General features: G+C 39.9%; 1 protein-coding gene across 2 annotated transcripts in view; it reads right to left on the reverse strand.

Annotated features, from left to right (window-relative positions):
• The window catches only part of MSRA (methionine sulfoxide reductase A), a 432,069-nt gene that overhangs the window by 248,952 nt on the left and 157,877 nt on the right, over window positions 1-25,240 (reverse strand). The window contains exon 2 of one of the 2 annotated variants that reach the window (XM_080796477.1): window positions 8,742-8,810. The exons of the other annotated variant lie outside the window; for it this stretch is intronic. Coding sequence (XP_080652603.1) covers window positions 8,742-8,810 — 69 coding nt within the window. The remainder of the gene's footprint in view (window positions 1-8,741; window positions 8,811-25,240) is intronic. 2 annotated transcript variants of the gene reach the window in all.

Here is a 25,240-nt window from a genome sequence, read left to right on the forward strand (position 1 = left end):
GTCCCAATTTATAGAAAGCATAGAGGAATGACAAACATGATCATTCAATCTAGACTGAAAGAAATAATGCAGAATAAATTATCTAATTTCTTGAACAAATAAATTACAAAGAAAAAAAAAAGAAGGATGAACTTACAGATTAAAAGAGACTAAATATTTATACCAACCAATTACAACGTATAAACTTTATTTGGATATCGATTAAAACATATGGACTTTTGGGATATTTGATGTTATTTAAAAAACTACTTTTATTGGTGTGATAATGGCATTATGGTATGTTTTCTAGAAAACTGCTTATTTATTTATTTATTTATTTAGAGCAAGCACCACAGCAGGGTGTAGAAGGGAGGGGGAGACAGAGAGAGAGAATCATAAGCAGGCTGCACACTCAATGCAGAGCCCGACTCAGGGCCTGATCCCACTACTCTGAAATCATGAACCGAGCCAAAATCAAGAGTCGGACACTTAACTGACTAAGCCACCCAAGTACCCCTAGAAAATTGCGCTTTTAGAGATACATATCAAAATATTCATGGATGAAATGAGATAATACATGAGATTTGCTTTAAAATACCTAAGATGGAGGAGAGAGCACGAGTGGGAATATACATGAAACACACTCAGCCCTAACTGATAACTGTTGAAGGTGAGTAAGGGAGGCTTCACTACATCAGTTTATTTTTAACATATTTGAAATTTTTCCCAATAAAGAACTAAAAAATAAATATTTTTTTAAAACCCACTGAAAGAAATAGTATTGAGAGAAAATTCCTTTTAAGATAACCCGGCCACAGATTATTTTAGATGCAATACAAGTAATTTACGCGTTAAACCAGAGCCTACCAGAAAAACACTCTGTGGCACCTGTGGGGGTGTGTGGACCAAATATTCCCTGATGGATGTCAGGAGCACAAATAGAAGAGCAGTGTAACCAGCAGCTCACAAATGGCCTCATGCTGCTCACTTTCTAAAGGGTTCTCAGTAGTACTGCTAACTGTCTTACGTTACAGTGTCCTCCTTCTACATATTCTTGAAAGAAATTTCTTTTGGTTTCTAGAATCAGGAGATTTTAAGATTCCCCCAAGCATACAGATTTTCAGTATCACACCCATGAGGGTTCCTATTAACAAACAATGCAGGCTGGCAGGGATGTGAAGAAATTGGAATCCTTGTCCTTTGCCAATGGGAATGTAAAATGGTTCAGTCATTGTAGAGAATGGGATTGCAGTTCCTCAAAAAATGAAACATAAGATTACTATGCAATCCAGCAATTCCACTTGTAGGTATATTCTTTAAGGAATTGAAAGTAGGGTCTTGTAGAGATATTTACACTCCCATTCTCATAGCAGTAGTATTCACGAGAGCCAAAATGTGGAAGCAACCCAGGTATCCTTCAATAGATGAATAGATAAACAAAATGTGGCCTACATATTTGGTGGAATATTACTTGGACTTAAAAAAGGAAGGAAATTGCAACACACATCATAATATGGATGAACCCTGAAGACATTATGCCAGGTGAAATAAGCTCATCACAAAAGGATAATTACTGAATGATTCCACTTACTGGAGCTATCTAGAGTAGTGAAATTCAGAGGGACAGAAAGTAGAATAGGGATTGCTGGGAGCTGGCTGGAGACAGGATGGAGAATTATTGTCTAAGGGATACAGAATTTCAGTTGGGAAAGATGAAAAAGTCCAGGAGATGGGTGGTGGTGATGGTTTCACAACAGTGAGACTATTGTTAATGCCACTGAACTATACATTTAAAAATGGTTAAAATGGCAAATTTTATGTTATGTATATTCTACCATAAGTTTTAAAAACTGAAACCAACCATAGACTAACTGATCTTCCCAATGCTGCTAGAAAATATAGAGTCAAATTTGCGGCCAACTTTGATAAGTTATATTTTATTATGATGTGCACTATTTGTATATTTCATTTCTCATATTTTTATTTGGTCTAATATTTACTGAATTCTAATATATGGTATTTTGCCATGTCTTGAATCCATTTTAATTTTTCTTTATTTTATTTTATAACAAGGCCCAAGGGAAATGGTTGGAAGAAGTAGAGTAAGATCCGCTTTATATTACCTGCAACATGGGGTTATTTTTCTTAAAAATGCTAGTTGAGTTAGACTGAATAATAATTAACTCTAGTTTCTGTCATTCTCCAAATCTACACTTTTCTTCTAAAAAAGCTAATTCACAGAGAAGCAGTAGATATGTAATTGTTTCTCTTGCACAACTTACTGAGCATTTTTTCTCTGTAGTGCTTTAAGAAATTACTCCCATATTTGTAAGATAAAATTATATAAATCTTCATTTTTAAAACTTTAAAAAAGTTGATCAATTGGATGGTCACTGTATACTATTGGTAACAGTGAAATAATTAGCCACAGCTGATCAATTCAATAGTTGAGGCCGAAAGAGAATTCATGGCACTTTTGGAGAGCTCTGTATTGATTCAGAAGGAAGCAACCAGTCCCATTTAGACCTATGATGAGAATGGCCTCATAGAAAGCTGAACAAGAGCTGGCCAGTACTGGGCCAACATTAGATTAGTTTTCCACTAATGCAATTGGTTATCCTTCAAAATCCCTGAGTCACAGGACTCATCAGGTATTATGCAGGAGAGATTATAGATCAAATGGAACTGATTGATGTTGCAGTCAATCACCTGGGGCCTGGATCAAGCACCCTCTGACTGGGGAGACCAGGTGCCCCCCCCCGGGGAGCACCTCACCAGCTTGGAGGGGGAGGGGGCTTATTTTCTGGTTCTTACATGCATTCCAAATGGTTGAGGTTGGTGGATACGTGATTATCGAACATTATTGGATTTGGATTTACTCTTCTACAATAGGTTCACTTCCATTCTCTAAGCTCAGAAATCCCCACCCACACTCCAGCTTCCATCTTCTAAATATATCCCCCTACCACCCTCCTCACCCAAGGATACCCTCTCGGACTCCACAATTGTGCTCTTCTGGATCAGACCTGGTGGGCTGCATCATTCCAAGCAATGCAATACAATCCAAATGGGATTTTCAGCTAAGTCCTTCACCCTCCCCTATATTATCTGACCTCTCCACGCGCAAAAAGAAAATACAAATTGAGACTTTACCGCACACAAAAAAGACACATAAAATAACATATATCTTAAAACATGTCCCTAAATGCCCAATTATTTTCCCTTAAAGGTTCTTCAGAGTATATGGGAAGAAGGCCTATTTTTGTTTCCCCAAGTGCCTCATCACTTAAGAAGTTTGCACCAGATAGCAGCCTGCTGTTCTAACAGTCTTGTGAATTTAGATTGTTTAGTTAATTATAAACACATTTCAAAGTCATTCTTTCTGGCCTTTTTCCTAGAATGAGTGACTGCCACTCCACAGCTCACAGAATGGTCTTCAATGGTTTTCAGTCAAGGTTCAGGGAGAAATATGCCACACCGGGATTTGATTATTTACCAACATAATGTTGGATTCGAGCCAATGAGACACCAATATATTTTCCTTTGAAGTCTGACATATTGCCTGCTGCTTTCAATGCTGTTTTCTTGGCTAGCAGACAAAATAACTGTGGCTGTTTCAAAAAATTCACCTCCAACTGAAGTCAGAGGGAAAAAATGTCTTATGATTGGTTCATCTTACAGACACCGATCTCATTCTCCTTTGGGGTACTAAAGGTGAGGCCCCTGGACTGTGGTGCATCTGTGGGCCTGTGCCAACCCCAATCCCCTATCTGGAAGCAGCCCTTCCATACACCTATTTAAGAAACAGTCTAGTAAATTCTTGGCACCCTGGCTATAAACAGAGATTTGTAACAAGGTCATCAGCACATTTTCATGATGTCTTGGATTGCCTTTCGCTCCCTCTCATTTGAGGAGCCCTAAGAAAACCTGACAAAGAAAACATGTTTTGCAAGGGTTTGAGATCACAAAGCCATTGCTGTCAGGCTATTGGGAGCCTAAAAACCCACCCTAAGAATTCACAGAGATCCTTCTGCTGCTGTCACTGGTATCAATTCCTGTACACTAAGATTCCTCACTGCAGAATCTTACCTTGCAACAAAGAGCCTTGGTGTGGATTTCTAAACGATAGGATCAGAGGCGTTCTTGTTAGAAATAATTTTTTCCAAAAGGTTTAATTCTGAAATAAGGCAAATGCTCATTAACTAAGAAGAAGGCTCTAAAAGGCTATTTAATCCCATTTCTCAATTGGTTAGAAATGACCACTCTATCATTTAAATACCTCTAGTGATGGAATGCTCATCACCCTATATCACTGGACACTAGTAGTACAATATGAAACTTGCAAGGGCATAATCAGATCATTTCTCCATCTCTTACTGAAGAACTATGAGCCAGGTTTTATAAATTTGAATTAACTTTTAATTTCAAGTCATTCAGAAAGAATATAACAATATTTATTGAGGAAAATCTTGGAAGTTAGTAGAACTACTGGTGTTGGTACTGTATGATATAAAATGTAAGTCTAGTCTACCACACTGTAGTTTTTTTCATTTGTTTACTTCATTTAATATATCTATGTTCACTGTATTTTATTTGAATATTTTATTTATTTATTTGTCAGAAAGACAGCACAAGCCGGGAGAACAGCAGGCAGAGAGAAAGGCAGGCTCCCTGCTGAGCAGGGAGCTAGATATGGGACTCGATCCCAGAACCCTGGGATCATGACCTGAGCTGAGGGCAGTTGCTCAACTTACTGAGCCACCCAGGTGTTCCTAAAAACTGTACTTCGTTTTTTTTTAATTGTACTAAAAATCTTCCCAAATTCACAAATCTTTGCAACTCCCAACTTCTCTGCATTTTCCTCAATCATTTTTTTAAATTTTATTTTGAAATAAATCTTCTTGAATATGGAGTATTTTCAATAAAATGAAAAGTTGTTCTGGGCTTAAAAACAACCACCATGAGAGGCTGGAGCCTGTGCTCTCGGCATGGATGGAGTGGCTCACTGCCAACAGGATGTGACTTTCATTAAGTTATTGAGAGCTGGAGAGAACCTTTCTAAGTCAGGCACAGCATGCTGGCAAATGTAATATGGATGCCCTCATGCCTGAGAAAGCATTCCCTCCACTTGACCAGATTTCTTTCATCTTTGGGTGCCTCAGTTTCTCTGTCTCTAACAGAGCACAATAATGCCCACTTCACAGGGATGTTGTAGGATTAAAGGGATGATAGCCATAGGGCACTCTCAGCCACCAGGAACAAAGACATTAAGTAATTGCAAAATGTTCGGTTTTGCTTCTCCAGCTTGTGGAAAAAGGGCTCCCACTGACTTGAAAGAGAGCATCATACACAGACAAGGAGAAGCCCACTGGGCCAGCAGAGCCTATTACCTTCATTATCATTGTCCTAAAGTGCAGAGGATAGAAAGAGCAACAAAGAAGCTTAAGAACCATGGCCACACAAAAACAAGACAACGACTAACAAATGGGCCATGAAAGAAAATCTGAAAAAATGAACATCTTAGCTTAAAAATAATCTGTAAAGATTATATGCCAGAAATGAAGAAACCGTCTATCTATTCCTTGGTCACTTGACAGAATGCTGCACTTGTGTGTTTTTCACAGTGGAATGTGTCCTGTCCTCACACTCCACTTCCTTACATTATCCACTCTAAATGCTTAATGGCAGTTCAATGACCACTTTAGCATGGATTAAAATTTAAAAGTTCCTATGTAGACAATATTCTTTAATGTACATTCAAATGATTAACCAATAGATAATAAAATTGAAACTGGTGATACTATTTGATCATGAACTATTAAGACTTACATGGGTGAAGAATGAGTTGGGACAAGTAGAAAGTGCCATTGGTACTTTGGCGAACTCACAGTCCGGCAGATGTAAAACAATCTCCTGTACATTAATTCATGCTACCAAAATCAAATGAGTAAAAATGGTATAGTAGATGTCATTCCAATAGTATTTTCCCAGCAAAGGCTGTATCTCGAGAGTCCTTCAGAGCACTCTGGGAATGCATAGAAACTCACAAAACAGTTTGCTAAATTGACTTGGCTGGATAGCATGCTTTTGTGCATGGATCCAGCTGAAAGGCATTTCTGCAGCTACCAGACTCACCCTGTGGTCCCTCCAACTCCTCCAACCAGGGCTAAGTGTCAGGGAATATCCTAAAAAGAGCATGGGCTTCAGGGTCAGTTAGACTTGGACTCAAATTCTCCCTCCACCATATCACTCACCGAGTGGCACTGGATAAGTCACAGGAGCTCTCTGAGAAGAGGGTTACATGTTCCTATCAGCCTTGCAAGGTGCCAAGAGGATTAGATGTCCAACATACGTCAAAGAGCCAAGTGCTATATACTTGGTTTAACCTTTTCAGTCAAGCTATAAATGACCCAGAATGAGAGAAGCCCACCCCAAAAACCATCTGCTGTCTCTCTCCACTGCAGGCCAGGAGGACAAGTAATATAAAATGAGAACAGTTTTTAAAACATTAATAAAAAATGCCTGCACATACTTAACACAAATAGAGGCCTTTATTTAAGCATGTGTAAGAGCTAAACCCCAGTTCTCATAATGTAAAAGTTCTTAGCTGTCCAAAGATACTCTATTTTTATGACCTGTGTAACTCTGCACTTGTAGAAATTATACACAATTCACCTCTTAAAAGCCACACACCTTGGCTATTCACAGTGGGTTTCCAGGGGACTGCCTGCTGCCAGATCAGCCCTTGGTCTTAAATCTATGAGATGTAGAAGCAAAGGGAAGAGTCTCAGAGCACTCTGTCAGCCCTCCCATTCTATAGGAGGGGAACCATGCTTGCCCAAAGCCAAGCAATGAAGGCTATGGGTTAGGATTTTTAGGAAAGCCAATATAAACCAAAACCGTGACAAATAATAATTATAATCTCATCATGGAGCTTTATTTACTGATATTTTCTCATTCTCTGGCTGAACAACATCATTGCCTGCCTGGTGCTTGGTCTGTCCTTTGGGAAGGAAGATTTCCTCCAATAGCACAACAAAGGGAAACTTGCTAAGATAAGTCAGTCTCATTTTATATTTCCCAACATGACATGGAACTGAGTTTGTAACATGTCTGAGGGTGAAAAATCTGAAAGACAAAAACAAAAAAAATCATCAAAGTAACCCTTTGAGGACAGATGTGACATCTGCTGTCCCCTGGGAACAGTCCTAAACCCACTACTCCAGTAAAATGGCATCATCCGAACATGAGTCCTCAGAGGAAAAGGTAACAAATCAAATATTTAGCACATACTTTGAGTGTCCATTATGCTTTTTTGCTACAAAAATCAAATTCTCCATTTACATTTCTGAGCATAATAATTCCGAACAACCAATCAGTGTATTTTAAAAGGTGATAGCCCATACAGAGCAAGATTTACAAACACCCAGGCAGAATTAGCTCTGTTTCATAACTCTGCAACTGTTAATCATAATTGATTACTAATTCTGGTTCCATCTCTGTGAATAAGTTAATGCTTTTCCTGAATAGGCTAATTTAGAGATGGGTCATCCTGAGGCTAATTTCCACCTCAAAGACACCTCCATGCTTAAAGCAGTTTTACATCAAAAGCCTCTGTAGGAGACCTTCAACAAGATCAGGGTAGAAAGGAAGCTAGAGGACAGCATAAAGTCAGGGGACGTCAGGATTTTAGAATGGAGCCAACCATAAAACCTATCTAAAGGCTGAGGGGAGGGTACCTGGGTGGTTCAATTGGTTAAGCAACTGCCTTCGGCTCTGGTCATGATCCTGGAGTACTAGGATCTAGTCTAGCATCAGGCTTCCTGCTCAGCGCGCAGTCTGCTTTTCCCTCTGACCCTTCCTCTTCTCGTGCTCTCTCTCTCTCTCACTCTTCTCTCTCTCAAATAAATAATAAATCTTTAAAAAATGAAAAATAAAGGCTGAGGGGAAGGATCCAGAAGATACAAGAAAATGAAAATCCAGAGGACAGAGGCAATAATTCCTGAGAGATTGATAAGGGCTCCAGGGAAGGGGGGAGGAGGGGCTAAAAGGAAGAGGAAGTCGGGAAAAAAAGGGAAGGAGGAGGGGAAGGGAGAAAGAAAGGGAAGAAGGCAGGGAAAGGAAGCGCCAGGTGTAGAGACATTTTGAAGGAAGCTTAAGTGACATTAAATATGGAGGTCAGAAGCTATGAATTAAAAAGGACCTTGTCACCAAAAGGTTTGGAATCTAACAGAGAAGTTCTACTCAGCCACATAATCATATATTGTAAACATATACTCAGGGGTTAAATTTTATTCTGTTTAAGACATTTTAACTGATTTTTTTCTAAGGAATATGCTGAATTCATAATGGAAGAGAAAGAGATTATTCAATTAGATTGATTTTGTGGAATAACAACTCAAAACTTCTTGAACCCCAGCCTTTGACAAAATTACATATCAATGTTGGGGGGAACCCTTCTAGAGAAGAAAAACTCAAACTGTAAATTATCAGGTTAATTCACAGTGTGGACGTAAGAAATAGCAAATACACAGTTTGATATTTGGTTTGCAAAGTGAGAAAAGAAAGCATATTAAATTCTATAGAATAAGCTTTTCTGATCCCAGAAATACTAAGAACTCGATAGTTTTTTTGGCTCCAATAACTTGTAAATATCTAGAAGAGCCCAGATTTTGAAGCCCTGAGGACACTTGCTAAAACTCAGAAATTTGGCACTAGTCTTTGCACACAATTTGGGTTTTCTTTCAGAGTTGATATCTTACCAAATACAGCCATCTGTGTTCCCTCTGGGAAAGGTTCAACTGTTCTATTGCCATTGACATGATGTTTGGCTAGGGAAAAAAAAAAGGGGGGGGAGAGAAGGAAAGAAAGAAATACAAGTTAAGTGTAAAGTTCCACACACATACTAACACATGTCATTAAATGTGTCAAAGAGTCTATTTCTCATTTTTAGTTAAAAACGCCACCAAAGCTTAACCTTTTAAGAGAGTTTCAATTATTCTGTTTTTAATCTCAGTTACTGAAGAGCCTCGAGATGGTCTAGTTCAAGTGTCTGGTTTTACAAATGAGGGTGCCAAGGCCCGAGCTTGTGCAGAGCCCTAAGACTGATGGCGGCAGAGATAGCCCAGCCCCAAAGCTCCTGACCCCTGGCCAGAGAGGCCCCACAGCACCAGGCCAGCCCCTGAAGAAGAAGGGAAACTCGGGGTCCCAGGGTGAACTGGGGAGACTTCCTCTAAAGACTCCTGATAATCAGAACATTGACCCAATCATTGAAGTGAGCCATGAGAATAGCAGGGTAACATTGGGGCCAATTTTTTTAAAAAACAGAATAATAGAACACATCATTTCACTACAGTACAGCCACTGTTTCCAGGAGCAACAGACACTTGCCATCTTACAGACCAAATGGATATGCCAGTGCTTCTCAACTACTCTTCATAGTTGAGTATGTTGCTGGTTTCCTCCACCAACACCCTCCCCACCCTGGGCATAGCAAGGACTTAGAAATAGAAGGTGACCAGGTTATGGTTTTCCAGCATTAACTTATTCTCATAACCCCTCAAACTTCAGTTAGATAGAACCCAGCTGAGTATGATTCATCTACAAGTATTTGAATAATATCCTCAGCAATCCTTGAATATGGGCATTTAAGTTGAAAATACATAAGAATGGCTAAAAAGCCTTGATGCTGCTTCATATAGCACATACATTTTGATTTCCTGTGTCCCATTCACTTTATGGAACACTGGCAAAGGGCTCAGCATGACAGCCTGAGGGGGCTGTGGAGAGTAGGACACGGTTTCTGCCCCTGTGGAAATTAAAATTAACTTCACAACACAAAAATGTCAAAGTTTACCAGAAAGCTTACAATTATGTGCCAAGTTCTGAAATGGGGACTAAAGGTACTGTAAGAGTTCACAGCAGAGGAATAGCAAGCTGGATGGGAGTGAGATCCAGCAACCTGGAGGAAGGGCAACCATCGCAGTGTCCTGAAGGAGAGGCAGGGTTTGGAAAGGCAGAGAGTGAGCAAGCAACCTGAATGAGAGCCAGAAGTCTGGATGTGACTGAGGCATCATCTGGGGCCAGAACAGAGTCTAATCTGGGCATAGCAGAGGTGATACATTGAGAAGCAGTGGCCATGAATGACATAATGGTAGGCATGGACCGGGGCATGAAAAGTCTTGAGAACTCCATCCAAAGCCACAGGAATCCCAGGCAGCCTCTCCAGTACCCTGCAAGTCTTTTAGAACCTGAAGGCTTATGAGGCTCATCAAGTTCAGACAACCTCTGAAGGATACCATCAATTCAGGGGCTCTCACTGGTTATTCGGTAATGGTGGCACTAGCCTAGGAACAGAAAACCTGGAGGAAGGGAAGAGACCAGCCCAGATCCCAGGTGGCCATGGGACCTTGTCAAGCACTCATTAATATGGTTAGAACCACTGGTTGCTGAATCCAAAGAAATGTGATGAGGCCTGACATGGAGGTCACAGTTCTGTTCTAAGGTCACCACTCCACAGTCCCTGCCTGTGGTTCTGAAAATGTTTGCCTTTATGCATATCAAGAGTTGTAAATCCTGTCAAACTCTTTGATTCACTAAACCCACTCATAAGAATTCAACCTAAAGAATAATGCAAGAGGGAAAAAAAGATGACACAAATAAGAATATTTATTACTTATAAGAATAAAACTTGAAAATCAAATGAATATACGAAAGTACTAACATTGCTTAGAAAATTATAATTCATGATTTATCAAAAGCATGTGATATTATGTAACATATTTTAAATAGAGCATTTGAAAGATATATAAATATGTGAAAAAATATTTGGGATAATGGTAAGTGAAACAATCCTATTAAAACGCTGGATGTAGATTATAATGACAACTAATTAAAATATGAATGCTTATAGGAAGAGAAATATTTCTCTGGCAGAGAAACATACAAAAATTAAAACAACTAGGGAGATTATACAAGGTTATTACCTATATTAATTTCCTTTGTCATTGTTAGATTCTTATTTTCTAAATGAAAATATGTTGAGATTTTTAAGAATCAACAAAATTATGGGTTAAAAATTTTTTCTCACAGGACTTGATTTCCCCAGACAATCCATCAAGGCTTATTTATAGCCCAGCCAAAACACTACACATTTACCATGAAAAGTGTAGCCTATTTGACATCTCCTCTCAGACAGCTCAAAAGCACCACCAACACAAGATGACCTTCCATTCCAAACATGGCCCTCTACCAGCATCCCCACCTCTGGGAACAGGACTGTTATCCTAAGTTCTAAAGCATCCTTGCCTGTTCTTGAGCCCTCACTATCCACATCTAATCCGTCACCAAATCTAGCCAGTATTACCTTCCCGACATCCAGAATCCCTCCACTTCTTCCCCTCACCACCAAAATCATTGTGGTCTCTATTGTAGCCTCCTTGCCTGGACTCCTATAAATACCTCTAGGTCATCTATGTCCCCTCTCTAATTCGCATTACCTTTCTAAAAGAAAAACAAACTCATTGTATGACACAAACTCCCCAATTTCCTTCCCCACCATTGTTCTTAGGCTAAAGTCAAAACTCTAATGTGGCCTTCAAGGACCCATGTGGTCTGAACACCTCAATCCTCATTCTCTACTACCGTTGCTTTCTTGGGACCAATGACCTTCTACAGCACTCACCAGAGCTGCATCTTACACTTAGTCATTGCCTGGACAAACAGACTATAAGCACAGGGAGGGCAGGTCTCATATCTCCTTTGGGTTACCACTTTGATAATCCTTGCCCAATGGGGGACAATGCATAGGAGTTCAATAAGTAGTTGTTAAGTTAATGACAGAAGACATAAACAATACTGAAAAGTCTCTCTTCAGCCATTACAAAAGATATGTTATTTGATACACTAAGGACATCTCTTTGTTTTTAGGTACATATGTCCCTGACACAAAAACAATCCATTGAAAATGGCCACTCAAAAGTAGTTTCCCCAGCCAGGTAGCCCAGAGACCAAGGAACTCCTCTCTGTTCCACTGCGTAAATGTCTTCCCCTCTTCCCAACCAATTCACCTCTCATCTGAGAAGGGGACAGAGCCAGTGGAGGAGGAAAGCGAACTGGAGAGTGAATGAGGGAGTTCATATGCAACTCTCTCCTCAACGCTAAGGTTCCCCTAGACCCTGCTTTATCTTTTATTCTAGAGCCCAAGCCCCAAAGATAACAAGTCTATAAAACTGATTTTGCATTTTCTTCTGAACTGCAGTTGAGTCAGCTCCTGGGCAACAAAGACACAGCATTAGCCAAGAAGAGATAGCACAATGTCAGCAACTAAGGACATGGGCCCTAGAGCAAGTCTGCCTTGACTTTGAACCTCTGCTCTCCCACCTCCTAGTTGTAAGGAACACGGCTTAGTCATTTCACTTTAAGTTTCTTCATTTGTATGAGTTTCTTCATTTGTACCAACCTTGCGGGCCGCTTTGAGAATTAAATTAGTTAATATATGTAAAGCACTTAAAACAGTGTCTGGGACATAGCAAACACCTCTTAACTGTTAGATTAGCATTATCATCTCTGTGTGATCTTTATTTTTCACAAGATTTGAGTCAGGAATGACAAGTGCATGACCCATGATATACCTCTCCTCCACTTCCATACTCATGGCAGACACCACTCATCAACCATGGCAGACTCTCTCAGTCCCCAAATGGGACCACAAAATCTTTTCTCAACCTGGCATCCCACAGAGTCTCTTATTATTTAGATATACATGCATATGTGATGAAATTGTTTTGCCATTCCTGTTCTAAGTGAATAAAAGAGAAAGATGGACAAAAAAAGAAGATACTTTCCTTCTTGTTTCTACAGATAAATTCCAATTAAAAAAATATATATATCCTTTGAAAATCTCCCAATCTCTACGTATAGCTTTAGGGATCAAAGAATAGGGGGAAGGGGCGCCTGGGTGGCTCAGTGGGTAAAAGCCTCTGCCTTCGGCTCGGGTCATGATCCCAGGGTCCTGGGATCGAGCCCCGCATCGGGCTCTCTGCTCAGCGGGGAGCCTGCTTCCTCCTCTCTCTCTGCTTGCCTCTCTGCCTACCTGTGATCTCTGTCTGTCAAATAAATAAATAAAATCTTAAAAAAAAAAAGAATAGGGGGAAATCTAAGTATTACTTTCCATTCCATGTTGCAAGAATGGTGAGTTCTTAAAAACCAAGCGATGGCAGTTCTACTCCTAGAAACCAAGGCTTAGCTTCCAAGGGCACTTTCCTACTGAAATTCTGCTGAGGCAAGTATTTGGGAGCCAAAGAACCAGAGATCCTTTAAACACATTAGGTAGGTCATTAAGATTTGGGGGGAAGGGATGGGCTCATTTGGGAACCTAATGAGCATCTATAATTTTTTTTCAAAATTGGTGGCACATGTCACCCCAGAAACAATCAAACTGATTAAACAGAAAAGTCGTTCATTGATTGGATACTAGCTATTGATCACCAGCAGAGCATGAAATGGAGACGGGAGAGGTCACTGACAGGGACATCTGTTGCTCACCACAGCAGGGTGGATGTCTCCAATCTGGCCGGACAGGTAGGTGTCCCTTCCCCCACTCCACAGGGGCACGTTCCAAAAGTACATGCTCCAGGAGGATAACCTCTGCTGATGGCCATGACGTGTCCTCAGTCAAGGGTATATGAGGACAAGGAATAGATTTTCATTTATCTTGAAAGCCCAGTGCTTGTGGAGCAGCAAGGTTAATTAGAGCAAGATTGGGTCAAAGTCAACTATCAGAGAGATGTTGAAGGGGATTTGGGGGACATGTTTAAAAGCTTTAGAAGATGATACGGACACTTTTTTTCTTTTGTTTTGTGAATATCTAATGCACTTCAAGCTTATGAAAATAAGGCAATGAAACTGTTCAATAATATACCTGCAATAATATAAACTCAGACATAAACCAACAAGTAATCAGCTCTGTGTCCTGTGTTCAGAAAGAGAGAGCTAAAACACATATCTTCTGGGGGGTGGGGGGGATGAGATAGGGAAATAAGGGACTGAAAGGTGGGCCCCCAAACTTTCACTATTCTCTTGCAGGGCCAATCTCCTCCGTTCTGGGTGACTGTGGCAACACTACCGAGCTCGAGGCTCCAGGAACTGAGTTGTGCCTAACCTGGGATCCTTGCTCAGCTACTAAGACCCAGAACCATCAACCCAGGACTGGAACAGCCTTGTGTCAGATTAAAGCCTCAGAGCTACAGGTCAGTTAACAGTGCGAGCTCCTCCTAGCCACGCTTTTAACCCAGCAAAAATCCAACACACACTTCTCAAGTGTTACTATCGATCATTCATGCTGCTATAAAACTTACTGGTGGTGATTAGCTTCAATTTGGGGCTAGAGTAAAAGTACCTTTATTCCATTCATATGGTAATAAAATCTGTCAAAAATCTGTCAAACCCCAAAACAAAATATGGTCTCACATTCCGTCTCATTGTCTGTTTCTTTGTGCCTCTTTCTCCAGGTCGCAAATTTCTGGGGTCCTGAGGTATGAGCTAGACTGGAACTAAGCTTCAGATCAGCCTCTCTTGTCTCCAGCAGAGGGGCCCTGGATCACAATGACCGAGCATTTTGGACCCTGGTCCTGCCAAGGTGCCCTCTATAGCATTTTCAGGATGACTCGATGACCGTGAGTATGGATTTGTAAAGAAAGAGGAGGCAGAGGCCTGACGATACACCTGTCGCCCAGTCCGTGATATATGAAACAGGTGCACTAGGGAAAGAGAGGTAACGATGCTTCTGGTCACCTATGCCCAGAGCACTGTGGCTCTCTATTGTTCCTATACACTGTGGTCCTTTACATAATTCACTACAATTTTTTTCTCTGGTATCTTAAGGTGAAAGTCAACCTGGAGTGGGTTTTGCCCCCAACAAAACTGTATGTGAGGAGGGGAATACTAGGAAGTTACATGGCAGTGGGCAGGTTGCTGGGATCTTGCTTGGCCTGAGGCCCAACCTCTGCTCTCCACCCATCCTGCATCCAAAGAAGCCCGAGTCCTTACTGACTGGTCAGTGCATGCTAGGCCAGGAGAGGCTAGCAAGGAGTCCCCGGTAACGGCAATGGTGGAAACGAGACAAATGTCCCCAACTGCTGTGGGCAAAGAGGAGAGCTTTCCTCTCAAAGCTCAAGGAGGAGAGGAAGGCCAGCTCTGTCTTCCTCAACTGCATATTAGTGAGAGCTGCCCTAAAAACAAAAGACAAGCTACACACACACACACATACCCACGTGAAACAGAAGGAATCAGTTGGAAAAATTTAAGATTGGAGCTCTAAGAAAAAAATTCATGTATCTTTCAAGATTTTATCCTCATACCCTGACCGCTGTCCCTCCTGTTAAATCCCACCCACCCACACCATTCCCCCTTTTCCCTTTGCTCCATGTGCAGCAAACCTAAGCCATCTCTTGGCCAGTAAAGGAGCTAACAAAGCCCCAGCTCAGGCAGCCCCTGCACCTCCCAGCGTCCCTCGGGCAGAAGCCCCAGCTTCACCATGTCAGAGCAGAATGGGGCAGAACAAGAGAACAAGGCAGGGTCCAACCTGTTCTGAACCCCGGCCTACACCATAACACATCTTGATGAAGCATAAGCTAAATATTCGGGGTGGGGGGGGTCTTTGGCTCATACCCACTGGCAATTACATCTTGAGTGTCTGGTGCAGGCCAGATACTAGGTGTTGTGGGAGCAAAGATAAATCACAGATCCTACACTAAGAATCTCCATTTAACCAACAAACTTGCTGAGATAACCCAAGGGAAGATTTCCAGTTGAAAGAGTGAGGCAGTGAGGATAGGAATATGTTTTAAGAAGAGTAAGGCATTACGCAATCAAGGGATATTTTTATTTCTCAGGATGTGCCTGCTGTGTTTTCTGAGGTCTGCTCAGTGTACCTGGAACAGACACACCACATGCACATACCCTCAGACACAAGCTCTGTTCTGGTCCTCAGAAAAACTGGCCTATAATGATCTTACTATGTTCCTATGTTGGCGGAGGCCACAGGATCGCCCTGGAGAGGGAAGGAAAGTGAACACAGTGGCACTCACGACTAGAGGATAGGAGGCAAGCCGGGGGCCCCAGAAACCAGCATCATGCACCCCAAGCAGGCTTCCACGACTCTGTACAAGACAGCTATCCCACTGCCAGAGAGAAAGAACAGACATCACATGTAAAAAAAAAAAAATTCTAAATGTGTAAAGAATGAATAAACACATGCACAGATGCTCAATTACATCTAATTCATGAAAGTGGCAAAACTTACAAATCAGTGGTAGGTACTCATGAAGGAGTAGGGAGATGGGCCTTCTCATACACTACTCGTGGAAGTGAGAATTCAATACAATAGAACAGAATACAATCTATTTGGAAAGCAGTCTGGCAATATGCATCAGGAGCATCAAAGGTTTTTCGATCCTTGACCTAGTAATTCTAAGTATAGGTATCTTCCCTAAGAAATCAGAACAAAGCCAAAGGTTTCCAAAGATGCTTACAATAGAATAGTTTATAATAGTGAGAAACTATAAGCAACCTAAATGACCCAACAAAAGGAAGATAATAAAGTAAATTATGGCACAGTCCCAAGGTGAAATATTACATAGTAGTTTTAAAAGTATGATCATAAATAGGGTTTTTTTATGGCATCAGGAAATAGGAATAAGATAGAGTTAAGAGTGGAAAAAAAGCAAGATAAAAAAAAAAAAAGGATCCTACTCAATTAAAAACAAAAGCACAGAAAAATGACCACAAGGAAACAGGGTACAAAGGTAAATGTTGCTGCCTCTATATGCTGAATTGTGGCTGATTTTTCTTCCATCTTTATGCTTTTATTTACTTCCAAATTTCTCTTGAGGAAATATTCCTTTGATAATCAGTAAACTACAAAACGTAGAAAAAACTAAAAGGCAAACTTGATACAGAAGAAATCTAGATCCAACCAGGTCTATTTTCAAATTATAAAAATCTAAATGTCCTCTGAGTAGGACGAGCAAGAACAGAAAGCCTAAAATCTCTCTTAAATGAAAATAACCAATGAGCAGATTATTTCCTGATTAATTTAAGGCCTCATCAAAGGGCCCTTTCCTTTTCAGTTTTAAGTACCCTGAACTTTCTGGCTTGCTCAGTGAGACCATGCCCCCTGGATGAGCACTGGAACTGTCCTGGGCCTTCTAGACTAACTCAAATCAGCTCAAATCACAGGCCTGGGAGATCCTCTCCGAGGAGGGCCATCTCGAACATTGTCCTTCACCTGGGTAGGGCTCGTTAGCTAATGAACTCATAGGTAGGCATGTGAGGGAAGGGGGAATGAGGGTTGACAGAGGGACTTGGGTCAACACACAGGGATCCATCTTCTGCCCCAATAACATCACCATGCAGAAAACAACTACTTAACACTCATTATGTGCCAGGCACTGGGTTTATTGACAACGACATAAAAATAGTAAGACAACGTCTGCCTTCTCTTCCTCCTTCACAGACCACCAACCAGCCCACGTCTTAGGGTCACTGATCAGGTTTACCTACACAAAGTTTCCGTGGTAGCAGCACTGCCTACAGCTCTTAATGCATCCTGTTACCCCACTATTATCAGACTAGCATGAGTTCCCACGCTACATGATCCCAATAAAGCATGCTATTGTTGTTCATGCCATTTGACTCTGTAATGCTATTATTAGTTACATTTAAGAACCATGTCTAACTTAGGCATTGATGGAAAATTTCCACCACACTTGTATTAAAAATCTCCCCGCCCCCTCTTAACACACCCAATTCCTAGTGGCTACCAAAATTAGATAATGTTGAGAAGAGAATTTCCATTTGAAATAAGGTTAGCTTAAGGATTAAAATCTATATGTCATCCTGATGAATGTGACATCTCTGTGAATACGAGTGTTAAAAGCCACTGTACCGAACAATGTGAATGTAAGCCACAATGATTTTCTTTTCTTCTAAAGTGCATGCTTCCTATTGATCCTAAAACACATTTTGGATTTGTAAGGTGGGTGTTAAAAACATAACTATAAAGGGCACACAGAAATCATACTTTTTAGTATTATTTTTAAAACTGCGCCCTTCAAGGACTTGGAGTGGACCCTGGCTTCCCTAGCTGGCGTTGCTCATAGATGAAGCAAAATTATCTACCATTTCCCCAGTATTTGTCAAGGTCAATTCTTCCACATGAAAATAATCAACGTTGTGCAGAGTATCTAAGTCCTATGAATGTAATTAAGGCATGAGACCACAGAGGGGTTTTCTGAACCCATGCTAGAGTGCAAGTATCACTTTGGAACCTAACTGGATGCCCCTGATTCCACCAATGGTTCTGTACACCACACGGCAATACGGCAGCCACAGCATGCAGCAGGCCTTCTTTCTTCCTCCTCGTGAACATGTCAGCAGCCTTCAGCAGGAAGCACCTTGCCCCTCCATGGCACATAGTCTGCCTGGAGGAAGCATGAGGCACCATCCGCTGTCAGTCAGCAATGGGCAGGAACAGTCCAGTCCCTCCCCCTTTCCTCTGCCCCCACCCCCTCTGACAGTGATAAATGATCCAGCCTTCTGCTCATCTGAGCTTGACAGGCCAGACCTCCCCTTGCAATCTGTTCCGTACCAACACCAACCTTTCCTTTCAACATTCCCCATCAGCACTGTAAAGGGGCCTGCTATAGGGTCAGGTCAGATCTATTTGCTCGCTCACTGCTGTCCTTTCACCAAAAGGAATTATAAGTTTATATCTAAATGGAAGCTCCTAGTCAAAAATGGAATATGTTGTTATAAACCTTACAGGAAACTTGTCTCAACTCTCTTCTCACATTAAAAATGAAGGAGATATAACTAAATATGGGACTTTAAGAAGAAGGAGGAAGAGTTAGAGATGGAAACATAAATGTCAATTTAGCTTCCATTAAAATCAATAAACCTTCCACTTATTAAATTATTATCTGTTGTTGGGGGTAAGGAGAAGGAGACAAAAGATTCTATGGGGAATAAAATATTGTTAAAGAGACAGAACATTAACAATGAACATTAACGAGACTCATTAAAGATTTGCTTCTATAATACATTGTGCTCGTGTACAATGTTGTTTCAGGATTGTTTGTAAAAAGATTGGTAACAACCTTTAGCATAAAATAATCTATGCAGTGGAATAATATGCATCCATTATAAAGAACGAGACAACTCTATAGGTATAGACATGGATCTACAACATGCACCATTAATTAGGGGGAAGAAATCAACAAGCAGGATAATGTGTATGAAGTGCTGTAATTTTTTTTTCATCATTCTGTCTTTACTTTTTGAACTTCAGCCCATGTGATGTAATACATTTTCAAAAATAGAACTAAAGAAGCATTTTAAATGTGCCCAGTCTTTGCTACCCAGTGATTACCCCTGCAACCCAAGGGCCTCTTCCCAGGGCAGAGGGCTACACTGAGATACAAGATGGCCAGTGGCGGGCAAGCAGCCCCTGAGTATGGATCAGCCTGATGCTTACATATTTTTTAGGCCTGGGACAAATGTCAAAGACCATCACCTGAATGCCAGCAGAACTGTTTGCAATAAGCTTTAAAATTCTCAGTAGTTTATAGCATCCTAAAAGGTCTCAAGATAGAGATAACATTCCATTTCCTCCCTAAAACTGATCAGCATTCTCCAAAGCAATGTTAGTTGTACTCTTTTTAAGGGGGAAAGGACTTGAAGAGGATCAATCATTTCAAATTTTGGATGAAATGTAAACATTATTTACCAAAAAAAAAAAAAAAAGTGTTTCCAGATTTACCTATTTTTTTTTTTTTTTAGAGGCTAGAGAAGGAGAGAAAGGGAAGAAGAAACTGAGGGAAGGAGGGAGGGAGGGAAGGAGAAAGACCAATAGGATATTTTGACTTTCTGGAATTTGACACGTTTTAATCATTTCTCTGTCCCTCCTGCCTCTCATCCTGTTTCTCCTTGCCTTCTAATTTCCCCCACAATAGAAGATAAGAGTATTTTTAAATCTATTTTAGATTTACTGAATAGTGACTACGCTCACCATTCCTAATTTTAAAAGTGTTTGAAACATTTTGTATTTCCCATAAAAAAGATAAATGAAGTTTTTACTATGAAGCCTTCAACTGATTTTCAATAAGTCAGTGAAGTTTTGTTTTTTTTTTTTTAACTCAGCTCTTATTAGAGAAACAGCACATGTAACTCATCTACTCTGAAAATTTTACTTAAGGATCTGTCATTCTTAGAGAGCAGGTTTGGTCACATGGCTGATTATGGGAAACTAGATGACCCAGTACATATTAATATTAAGAAACACAGCAGACACAATCTTCAACTGCAGTTCTACAATGACACCAAAAGGCATTTTATGACTTTTTTAATAGTTGCCTCCCATGACAGAGTGGAGCAAAACTGAACATCTTAATTTGGGGGAGTTAAGTGGAGATAGGGATGGTTCTTACAACATGCCTTTGCTCATCTGACTTAATAAAGGGGTAGAAATTTAGAGGTAGCAGTGCAAAGTCTATTTAGTTACCTTCCTTGGATATATGCTCAAGCAGACCCTTGGGTTGTCAAGTGATGGGGTGATTTCTAGATGAATTCCCTAATGATTGACAATGCTGAATAAAATGACAGCCAACTGTGGAAAGAACCAAGATGCCCTTCAATGGACAAATGGATAAGGAAGATGTGGTCCATATACACTATGGAGTATTATGCCTCCATCAGAAAGGACGAATACCCAACTTTGGTAGCAACATGGACTGGACTGGAAGAGATTATGCTGAGTGAAATACGTCAAGCAGAGAGAGTCAATTATCATATGGTTTCACTTATTTGTGGAGCATAACAAATAACATGGAGGACATGGGGAGATGGAGAGGAGAAGGGAGTTGAGGGAAATTGGAAGGGGAGGTGAACCATGAGAGACTATGGACTCTGAAAAACAACCTGAGGGTTTTGAAGGGGCAGGGGGTGGGTATTAGTGAGGGCATGTATTGCATGGAGCACTGGGTGTGGTGCAAAAACAATGAATACTGTTATACCGAAAATAAAAAATAAATTAATTAATTAAATAAAATAAAATGACAGCCATGTCTGAAAACATCAAGTACATGGGAGGCCAAGGCATGCAGCCTTCCACTGGACGCACTCAAAAGGCCTGAATGGCATCTCTCTCAAGTGCAAGGCCATCAGTTCCTGTATAAATATGGGTTAAAGGGAGTGTAAGAAAAGTCAAAACCATTTCCCATGTACTAAATCTGATAAGCAGTTTCAGAAATGCCTGATTAAGACTGCCTTCTCTCCCACAATCATAGGAGATGACTATGGCCTGACATAACTCAACTATAAAGGGACTTCAGTGCATGACCTACAGGAAATCTGAATGTGAGTAAAATTACATCTTGATAGGTCTTCCCAGGATCTTATTGCTAAGAGTGAATTATAGTAATCTCTATTTTCTGTCACTTTATCTGCCCAAAGGCTGATCATTTAAAATGTGAACTATTGTGGGAAAGGTAGTTGAGAGGACCTAGTGAAATACAGCAAGTCTCCAACTTAAAAATGAGTCACATTTCAAAAGCATGTTTATAAGATGGACATCTGGGATAAAGAACCCATTTTCTCATGAACATGTTGCTATAAATGATGGTGAGCTAGCCTACAAGGGCCTACTCAACCTATAATAAGTCTCAAATAGAACTCTTTCTTAGGAGTGTAACCACCATGGGATACTGCCTCAGTGTGAAAATATACTCTACCTTCTACCCTACAAATATCAAGATCACATCCATTCATTCTGGTCAAGTTGGTTACAGGCTACAAATAGAGAAAAGAAAATATTCACCTATTTTCCCAAACTGCCCAACTACTAACTCAACCACAGAAAGAAATCTCCACTTCAGGGAGATGGAAAGGACATTTTCTCCCAAGGAGAAGAGGACAAAAATTCCTTGCTGCAAAAGAATCACCTTCAAATGCAAGGTATATTTCAGATGCAGTGGTCTCATTTCAGATAAGAATGCAAAGCTGAGTAGTTTTCACTCAAGGTCTCCTGCAGGTTGGAATCAATGTATTGGCTGGGGCTGCAGTCTCATCTGAAAGTTCAGCTGGGGCAGGACTGTTCTTAAGTTCATTTGTATGCAGGCCTCAGTGAGCTTGAGAGAAGATTCCCCCACCCCTCATCCCTGCCATGGTTTGACCTTCAGAAGACACAGCACAGCTGACATCTTGATTGTAACCTCATGATACCCTGATCCAGAGGCACCCAGCTAAGCCACACCCACACCGCTGACCCAAAGAAACTGTGAGATAATATGTGGTTTTTCTTTTAAGCTGCTAAGTTTGGGGATAATCAATTATGTAGCAGTAGATAACTAATACAATAAATGTGTTCTAATTTCCAGTAGTACAAATCAACTCCTGGAAATGTGATCCATTTCTAAGTTGGAGACTATTTCAATGTAATTTATTTTCTCCTCAACTTTATTCCCTCGTGTGCTGGGATTGCTAAAACAGGCATTCCTGAACTACTAAAGCCTAGGAATAGTGTATAAAATATCAGAGTAAGACTTTTAGCAATTCTGAAATAATTCTGGCAATTTTTATTCATTTGCATTATCCAGAGGATTGTTAGTTGCTTTTCCTGCTGTTTTGTTTGAGAAGTTACATCTCTGCCTCATAGGGCTTACAAAAACAATGAAGAAAAATGTTTTCCCAAAATTCCCAGGAAAGCTAAATTTAAATTCTTGCCAAAGGCCCTAACTGCAATGAAGAAAATGTTCTGTATTTTGATGGGGTTTTGTTTGGTTGGTTGAGTTTAGGTGCTTTTTTCCTTGACTACATGGAAGTAAGAAGATGGCTGGATTATTTCAATTCACAGTGGTACCTACAAGAAATACAGGTTTTCCCATTCCTATGGGAATAAAAATAAAATCTAAAAGTCAAAGTTGTTGCCGATATTAAACTAGGTTTTTTACTAGCCTGGATACTCCATCCATAGCAGCTTAAAATCATAGTACCTCTATTCTAAGCAGAAAAATAATAAGATCCTATTATATCCTGTGCTTACTGCACCTCAAGAAATTCTAAACAACTCTGCCAACAACCATAAAACACTGGAAGAGTCAAGCTGGAACTGATCATTCAAGTGGTATAGGAAACCATATTCCTTGCTCATTATTTGCTGAATATCAGTTCTTGCAGAAATGTTATTCTTCACACTCCGTTCTTCCCTTCCTTCACTTTAGTAAAATCCCGGGTTAAAACACATAGGGAGGAGTGTGAGTGAGGGGAGAAGAAAAAGTACTGGTTAAATATATAGCACTGTCTAGAAAATTCACAGGTCACAAAAGTCTCAACTCAAATAGTTCCTGTGCAGAAGTCGGGATCCAAGCAGGAGATAGAAACAATATAGTAGGTTAAACAGGGGGAAGTCTAACATAAAAAATATTAGCTATGATTAAAAAGCAACTACACAATCTAAGGAAACTCTCTATGGTACTCTAGGACTGAGGTTACCCAAAGAAGGATAGACGAGGATAGATTCAAACTTCACTGGAGAAGGTGCAGTTAAACCACTGGAGAGCAGAGAAGTTCACTGGTTTGGCCAGACCAGAGCTGATCTAGAGATGCTAAGCAAGCAATAGGCCGCTTTTCAGAATTCAGGCAATCAGAAATCAGTGGTGAATATGCAGTGAAGGTCTGGACATCCAAAGAGGACTTTTGAGTGTCTGCAGGGACTCTGAGAGCACATGGACAGTGCAGGAGCTCTGGTTTCCTTGTCAAGAGAAATGAAGGAAAGTCACAACCAGGCCAAGATTGTAAAGCCATACAGGGACTAAAGTTCTGGGCCAGTGGCTGGAACAAGCTCTACCAGAGGTCCTCATACTCACATGGTCAAATCTGGCCCACACCAAAAATGGCAAGAGAGACTCTTCATCTCACAAAGCCTCCCCAGTGACTTCTCTTGAGAAAGCTTAAGACAATGCTCACATTAAAAGAAAAATACTAAGAAATTCCTGTGTTTATCACAGAGCATATTCAGAATGATATATTCAGAGCTGAGAGGCAATAAGTTAACAACATACTTTGCAAGACACAAATTACAAAAACTTACAAAGAAATAGAAATTTAAGGAAGAGATAATACCAAACCTCCATAATGTCCTTCAAAAAATAAAGGAGGAGGGAATTTCTCCCAGCTCATTTTATGAGACCAGCATTACCATGATAACAAATCCAGACAAATACAGAGGAAAACTATAGACATATTTTCCATATGAACACAAAAATCCTTTAATAAATATTAAAGACAGGAATATATTCTAAAGGTATAATAATGATAGTCAAGTAAGGTTAATCGATGGAATTCAAAATTGTTTCAACATTCAAAAAACGCAATCAGTATAATTTACCATACTAACTGACTAAAAAAGAAAATATATGATCAGCCCAACAACTGCTAAAAAATATTTGACAGAATTTAGCATCATGATTTTTTTTTAAATTCTCAGTAAACTACAAAGAGAATTTGATAATGAATATCTACCAAAATCCTACAGCTAGCACATAAAAAGGAAAGATAAGGAAAAATGATCTTTATATGTAAATGACATTATTGTGAAAATAAAAAATCCTATCAAGAAGTTATTTTTGTTAATAAATTTATCAATATCACAGACTTACTAAGTCAATATACAAAAGTAAGCTATATTGCTATATAGTTGCAACAAAAAAAGGGAAATTGAAAAAATATTTAAGTAGCATTATTTGTAATAACATGAAATACTTAGGGAGATTTTTTTTAAAAACATGTATGAAACTATATCTGAAAACATTACTAGGAAAATTTTAAAATAGCCAAATAAATAGAGAGATATACCATGTTCTTGGATTGGAAGACCTGACTTAAGACGTTAATTCTCCCCAACTAAATCTAGAGTTTAAAATAATGCAGATGAAAACCCCAAGAAGTTGATTCTAAAATTTAAATAGAAAATCAAGAGACTTAAAATAGCCAAGACAGGATCAGTACACAGAAAATTTTAAGGCATTGATGAAAGAAATCTAAAAGACACAAATAAAATGAGTAGAAAAAATAACATATTCAATGTCCAATACATCCCAAGAAATCTACAGATTTAATGCAATCCCCATCAAAAGTCTTATGGCATTTTTCACAGAAGTTAAATAAATAATCATAAAATTTGTACGGAACCACAAAAGTCCCCCAA

The sequence above is a fragment of the Martes martes genome, assembly GCF_963455335.1.
Source record: "Martes martes genome assembly, chromosome: 2".
Taxonomy (NCBI): domain Eukaryota; kingdom Metazoa; phylum Chordata; class Mammalia; order Carnivora; family Mustelidae; genus Martes; species Martes martes.